General features: G+C 32.7%; 1 protein-coding gene across 1 annotated transcript in view; it reads right to left on the reverse strand.

Annotated features, from left to right (window-relative positions):
• Positions 1 to 7355, reverse strand: part of LOAG_18510 (phospholipase D) — a gene marked incomplete at its 5' end in the record, with an annotated part of 13128 nt that overhangs the window by 3761 nt on the left and 2012 nt on the right. The window contains 13 exons of the mRNA XM_020451170.1: positions 501 to 640; positions 841 to 1010; positions 1341 to 1516; positions 2104 to 2335; positions 2751 to 2963; positions 3539 to 3695; positions 3798 to 3947; positions 4241 to 4380; positions 4489 to 4656; positions 5051 to 5116; positions 5505 to 5629; positions 5964 to 6096; positions 6170 to 6272. Of these exons, the coding sequence (XP_020305074.1) occupies positions 501 to 640; positions 841 to 1010; positions 1341 to 1516; positions 2104 to 2335; positions 2751 to 2963; positions 3539 to 3695; positions 3798 to 3947; positions 4241 to 4380; positions 4489 to 4656; positions 5051 to 5116; positions 5505 to 5629; positions 5964 to 6096; positions 6170 to 6272 (1973 nt within the window). The remainder of the gene's footprint in view (positions 1 to 500; positions 641 to 840; positions 1011 to 1340; positions 1517 to 2103; positions 2336 to 2750; positions 2964 to 3538; positions 3696 to 3797; positions 3948 to 4240; positions 4381 to 4488; positions 4657 to 5050; positions 5117 to 5504; positions 5630 to 5963; positions 6097 to 6169; positions 6273 to 7355) is intronic.

Here is a 7355-nt window from a genome sequence, read left to right on the forward strand (position 1 = left end):
CAGAAATAGTAATGCCATGTGTTTAGTAATCCATTAATTCCTTGATCAATTAGTAATTTAATAATTAAAAATACATTTGACCAGTAATTTAACAGTATGTCAGTTATCAAATACCAGCAATTTGTCAATTTTCAAGTTATTTAAATCACATAAGTTATATCTGATTCCAACTAGAAAATTAAGTTCGCCAATTTCAGCTCTTCCAAAACTATCTCATAATTTTCAACTTAAATAAGTCTTTAGTTATTTCTTAATCATTCAAAATCTTTCTTGAATCTAATAAAGGAAGCAGCAACAACATAACTAATATAACTAGTATCTATGAATCAGCACCATAAGATTTATTCACGGTTAATTTTGCTGCATGGTTGCATATTATCAAAAATATGAAGTCAAAGTTGAAAAAGTTACAATTAACATAACGGTAATTTCATAGGCATTTATGTGACACAAGTTAATCTTCGAAGTAATTATTTAGACACAATAAAATATAAGCATACCATGAAATGGCATATCGAGTTCAACAAAATCTTTATGAATGAAATTTGCGTAATCTTTTCCAACCCACAATTTTCCAGCACCTGTCATACATTCTTCTATAGCACGAATTTTCTCGTTTTGATCGCGCAGTTCCATATATCTGCAAATATCATCACTTTGTGCATAATTTTTGACTGATAAATTTATAATTAGGCACATAATTTAAGTTTTAACCTTTTTGCAGGTTTCCAAAATGAGCTAGAATGTTGCGAACTTCCGAATACACTCAGACGTTTCGCTAATCCATACGCGTTTCGATAAATTACATTTGCCTGGACTTAATGATATCTTAAAAATCACCTAAGATCATATCGAGTTGTTTCTTGTTTAACTTTCTGCCAATGCTTTTTGGCCGATGATGGTTTTAAGCTATGTGCTACTTTTGACAATATCTTTCGTTGTGGTGGAGGTGTTGATTTCTTTTCCGCATTGTGTTTTGCCTCTTCTGCTTTTCCACTATGTACATAAGCCTGAGAAAGAGAAAAAAATTTTATTTACATTTCAGTATATGTACATATTGATCAAACTCAACTAATGCTCGTCCTCAAGTGAATGTAAATCTTAACTTAAAAGCTTACGTAGATGTTCATTGTATTTGCATCTTTTTTAGCCAAACTTATGTGTGCCATTAAAATAGTATTGCTTGCTTTAAGTGATACTTATTGATTGTACGAAGTCTATGAGGAATTAAACTGGTAATTACTTCTCTCTGCCCTGATTTACGTTAAAATGAAGGTTTACGTGTAACGTTAATTTTCCTTTTCATAAAACTTTGAAGCAAAATATTTTCAAAAATTTACCTTATATTTATCCATAGCGTCATGAATGTCCATTCTTTCGGCACTCATATTTAGCATTTCAATGGGTGGTATCTCAACTGTCGATTTCGGCTTCCTTATTACAGTCTGCGTATGCTTGACTACTGAGAGAAAGACATGACCGTGTTCCGTTAGCTTCCGCGGTGCTTCAATGTCACCTAAAATTTCATTAATAAATTTGGCCTATCGCTTTTGCAAGCAATCATTCATTTTACCAAAACTTCTAGGAATGTATCTTCAGTGTTTCATTAACATCACTCATTTATCTCGTAACCAGTAGTAATCCACGTTAACGAGACCTGTTACAACAAAAATTAAACTTGAGTTGACGCTGCTTGACCTTAATCACTAATATAAAGTTAGAAAATCAGATATTGCTACATTGTGCCAAGTAATCTAAGACTTAATCCTACAAAGCATGAAAATCTTGACAAACTCAAAAAAGTCATTTTAAAAACAGTGTTGGAAAAAGAAATAGTAAAACGATTGCATGTACAGCAAACCACAAAAAAAAAATCTACCAAACACAGCAAATAATTGTATGTGTTGCAAAAATACAGCTAAGTATTACATATACAGCAAGAACTACAATTAGAGCAAAGCAAAAGTATAAAAAAATGAAAGAAACATGCATACATAAATAAAGAAAAGTATAAGGTGAGTGATAGAAGAGAAAGAATTAGATTCACTTGACCAGTTCCTTCGTTTCATTTGTTTCCTTTTGTCGCAAAATAACCCAACTTACCTTCATTTTGTTGACTTTTCTTGTGCTGTTTTCGTTTAGCAAAAGTTGTTGAACGTCTCTGTATAATCTTTGTTTTGGTTTTTTTGTCATTTCCAATTTCTTGATTGACTAAATTGTTCGACCTATTAATTTCATCGTATCCATCAGTTTTCTTTACTACCTCTTCATCTTCCTCCAGTCCAATGGGTGACAGTATTCCAGCTGCTTTTACAATTTGCCTAACACTTTTTGCCTGGAATGGGAAGATTTTATTTCTTCATTCTCTCGGAAAATTCATCGTAATGTTAGAGAACGAAAAATTTGGCAGATTTTGCACTTTCGTTCATTTTATGCATGCCCTAAAGTTACATTTACAAATTAAGATCTACCTGAACAACATTAAAATCACAAGAATCATATGTAGGATGTCGATAGGATCTGGTCAAGATCTTAGAAACTTCACACTGCTAAGCAATAGTGATTCACTCGAATTTCAGTAGCGATTTTTAGTTCCAAAATGACTGGATAAGCTCCATTATCTTAACTAGCAAATTATTCACAGTTAACTTAAACAAGTCACAGCCCTCTCTAGATTTAGAACTATAAGTTGCATTTCTTCTAAATCATTATAAAGAAAAAAAAACTTGATAAGTTGGACTAAAACGAACCACGGAAAAGTTACCACCTGCACAGATATTTTGCTGTTCGGAAATTTTTACTGAACCGCAATCAGCCAGTTTATGACGACAGTCATCCCAACGACCGAAACACAAATCGACACCGCCAACAAATGCTATTAGCTGATCAATAACGATTAGTTTTTCGTGATGAGCCCAGAAAAATGTACCTGATGAAAGATAATGATCCGGATGGCGAAGCACCTAAACATCAACATAGTATAGGTTGGTTACTTTCAATGCATTTTTGAGATTAGAAGATGCAAAATTCTCATTCACTCCCTCCATTTTTCTAATATATCAAATAAAAGTAAAGGTAGACTGAAAGTGATCTACTAAAGATAACGGAAATTAATAATGATAACGGAAACTAATAAACATCCTGTAACTACGAAATACTAAATAAGATCTTGAATTAAAAGATTAATCTTATGCCTTAATATTTTTATGAAGCATTTGTAGCGTTCGTTTAGTGTATATGCTGTTAATTCCAAGAGCCATTTCCATCTCCTTGTACAGAAGAACAAATATCTTCACTCCTTGTTCCGCCTTCCTCTGGAATAATAACAACTGTATAAACCTAACCAGAAAAGTAATGTAAAATTGTAAAAATTAAACTAAAATAAGCATTATTTTTCCTTCGTTATCGTGAAAATAATAATGTAGTTCAAACCCGCTAACAATTTAGAAACTTTAAATAAAAATGAAGCATGGAAGAAATAACTTCTTACGTTTTATTATCATTTAGTCGCTGATGCAACAAAACTGCATAAAATAACCTTTAAAATTTCATCAAGTCTCCATCGGTTTCCTTCTACTGGTGGTCTTTTCATAAAAATTTCTGGTGATAACCACCAGCCTGCAATGAAAATTTCCTCACGTGCTAATTCCATCATATTCGCTGCATGTTCCATGAACGATCGTCCATCTACAAACCTAGAAGAAATTATATTTAAAGAAAATCCGTTAATAATTAATAGGCAATTAGTCGTGAATTCTATTTTATTGATAAGGAAAAAAGAAGAAATTTTGGCGAACCACTGAACACTCTGTGCACGCCGCACGGGAAATGTTGACCCGTAAGGATGATTTTCGAGCCAAATCCTTCCGATCCCATTCATTGATTCCAGTATTGCTTCCTTCCACTGTATCGCATCCAGCGGTGTTCGACATTTCAGTGCCAATATACTAAATCAGAACTTGGAACTGAATTAAATGAAATAGGCAACAATATCAGCATTCTAGGAATGGACATCATCTATTTATCAGTTATCATTAAGAATGTCAACTCTCTATAATGCACATTAAAAGCATTTACTGCACACCAAATCCTGTAGCAAAAAGAGACAATCTCATCAAACCTCATCATCCAATCTATCAACTAGTTATCGCAAGCATTCATTTGATCACTTTATACTCCTGATTATTTTAGAATCTGCACTGCTCTTAACAATATAACATGAGTAAGGTAGTGGACTTACTGTTGCTGATTGCTGATGACTAAACCGTTCGGCATTCCATCTGTTTCGCTACTTCCAGCAGAAACATCGAAATCGCGATCAAATAAAAGAACGAAACGTATCTGCTCAGTTCTTGGGTTCATATAACAAACAGATGAATCCTGAAACAACGATGATGTAGATGAAAGAAAAAACATAAGTAACAAATTTCTTCCGCTTCATTTTTCTTATTTTGAAGTAAAAGAAAATTGAGTTGATCATGAAGTTACTTTTAAAATAAGCCACCGTTTCGACCATCTTAAACAATAACGAACACAACACTGTTTCCAACCAATAAAAACTCTGCCACCACCAGGACGCTTTTTTACAAAACCTTCGCAATATTTGCCACCCAATTCATTTATAAATGAAAACCGCGATACTTCCAAAAATTCTGCCTGTTAAAAAATTTAATAAGATAAAAAATGACTATGCATATTTGCTGACACCGTAAAACTGCAAATAGGAAAACACACATTCGGTTGAAACATCTCAATGTTACTAAAGTTTAGGAATAAGAAATATAAACTCTGAGATCTCCACAGGGGAAGAGTGAAAGACAGCTCTGATTTTCGAGAGCTCTGAAGAATTTCTTAAAAAAAATTTCAAGGTATGATTAAACAAGTGCTTCTAGATTTTAAACAATCCAAAAAATTATATTCGAATAAAATTGTGGCGGTATAAAAGAATAGATTCGTACGATGTTGAATTAGAGCATCAGATAATCTTGATCCAATAGCGCTACATCTCAAGCTCTGATTTTCAAAGCACATATTTCCTAAATAAACTAACTGTTTCGTGGTGATTTCTATTCACAGGTATATGCAGTACTGCTCGAAGCCATTTTTCCAGTCTTTGCTGAAAAGTGTAAGTTCCATTGTACAGACATTAAAAAAGTAAGGAACTTACGCAGAAAATTTCTTCATCATATTAATAAATGACAAATTTATCAGTAAAATAGGTATCAATTTATTTTAACCTAGAAAGATGAAAGCACAAAGTCAAGCAGCAAACACCTAAAATAGTGAATTATCAGAAAGAGATTTGCGATTGTCAACTGTTTGTTCAGTCATGTCTGAACTGCGTTACACTGAATACTGAAAAGAAAAAAAAAGTCCTGGTATAATTAATTGCCTAGTTTATACTTTATTAAAATAACTACAATTACTACTACAGGAGGAAAAAAACTAAAACAAGACAATCAAATACTATGTAACCAACAACAGCGAATCCACCGTTAACATACCCGACGTTCGTTTGGATCAATAACAGCATCCGGAACGAAACCAAGCGATGGCAGTTGATGGCTTTTTATTTCGCTCAATCGGACATTTTTTCGTTCCAAAGAATTCTCTTTCGTTAGTGGTAATACTGAAAAACTCAGAATTACCAAAAATTATCAACAGGCAATAGAATGAAAATTGATCGACTTACTGTTAATCTGTTATTGTTATTCCACCATTATTGTTTAGTGATTCAGTCAACATATACTTCCCATAAAACGATATACGAATCATGTTGTCAAGTTGTTCTAATAATTCTGTTTGATAGTCAGAGGCTGCTGACGCCTTGATATTATAAAATTTGATAACTTTCTCAATCTTATTACTTGAAATTAAGTTTAATTTCTAGCCAGATTCAATTCTGAGTAATGAGACTAACCAAGTGAACATAAAGAGCATTGTTAAAAATGAATTAAAAGAACCATTCGGTATAGGAACTGCAGCAGTTCCGGTAGGATCAGTGAGGACCGGTTGTTGCTTAACACTAATCTCTTTTTCCGTAGTACCACTTTGGCGCATATTATCAAGATCATCACACCTATTCAAATCATGGACCTGAAAATGAATTCGCATATTAAATTTGCTGTAAAAAATACTACAGTCCAATTTATCACATTTCAAATATAACCTTTTGGTCTTCCGTTGTTTTACGATATGGACAATCATCCGTATGATCCGGTATTATATCAATACCAATCGACTCAAGTGCATCGTCCAAGGCTTCCTGTGCTCTGTAATATCAGGTATCATTAAAATTCGCGAAGAACTGTATCGTGAAGACAAATATCACTACATAATTCACTATGTACACATACACAAACATGCAGTGCCTTGTTTTTCGTAATCATTTGAGAAAATTTAGATTTTTCAGATAATTTCGATATGCTTATGAAAGCCAGAGATAGTTGTACGAAGTTAATCTATCATCTAGTGGAATCAACAAAATATAAAAAATTCGAAATATACTGCAAGCATTTGACAACAGTCTCAATACAACCACATAATAATAACCAAGTGCTAACAGCAGTAGTATCAAAAAATGAAAGATAATTCTCAAATTACTAGAATTTGATGAAACTTTCATTACAAAAAAATACCGGCTAATAGAATTTTTTCCAAAGTAATACATATGGGGTGCAATATCACATAACAAAAATAAAATATTTGACAGGAAGACAAACGTGACAGAAACAGAAGCCTGGGTAAATATGATACATTTACGACAGAAAAAGCACAGAAATAATATTATCTGGAATAATTACAGTTCTTTGCCATATCGTAATCTGAATTGGTAAATTCCGACATGTAAAATTTTTAAAGGAAATAAAAATTGATTTGCATTATTGTTAATAACTATTTCAATGGCATTAATAATTTTTTCGTTAAAAAATTAAAGCCCCTATTGTCATACATGAAAGGTTGACCTGATTAGCTACTGGAATAAAAAAGTCAAATGCTCTGGTCAAACGAATGTTAAAGACATCGTTATATGTATCTTTTAAATTAAGGTGAGAATGGTTTGTGAAAATCCAAAATCATCCCACTACTTCCAGCGTCATCCTGGCTCTCAGCTAACTTGTTTGTTACTCGATACGACTTTTCTTACCTAATTTCTTTTCCAATCAAAAGGAATAATAGAAGTGTAGAATAGGACATATTTCAAACATTAAGTAGTATCGTTCGTAATGCTTTTCATCTAAATATTTTATCAGATTTTTCAAGTCGCGACAATACGGCAACTTTATTTTATCAGATTTTTCAAGTCGCGGCAATACGGCAACTTATTGCATTTCGTCCTTATAGCTTATAGTTAC

This window comes from Loa loa (assembly GCF_000183805.2).
Source record: "Loa loa unplaced genomic scaffold supercont3.338, whole genome shotgun sequence".
NCBI lineage: Eukaryota > Metazoa > Nematoda > Chromadorea > Rhabditida > Onchocercidae > Loa > Loa loa.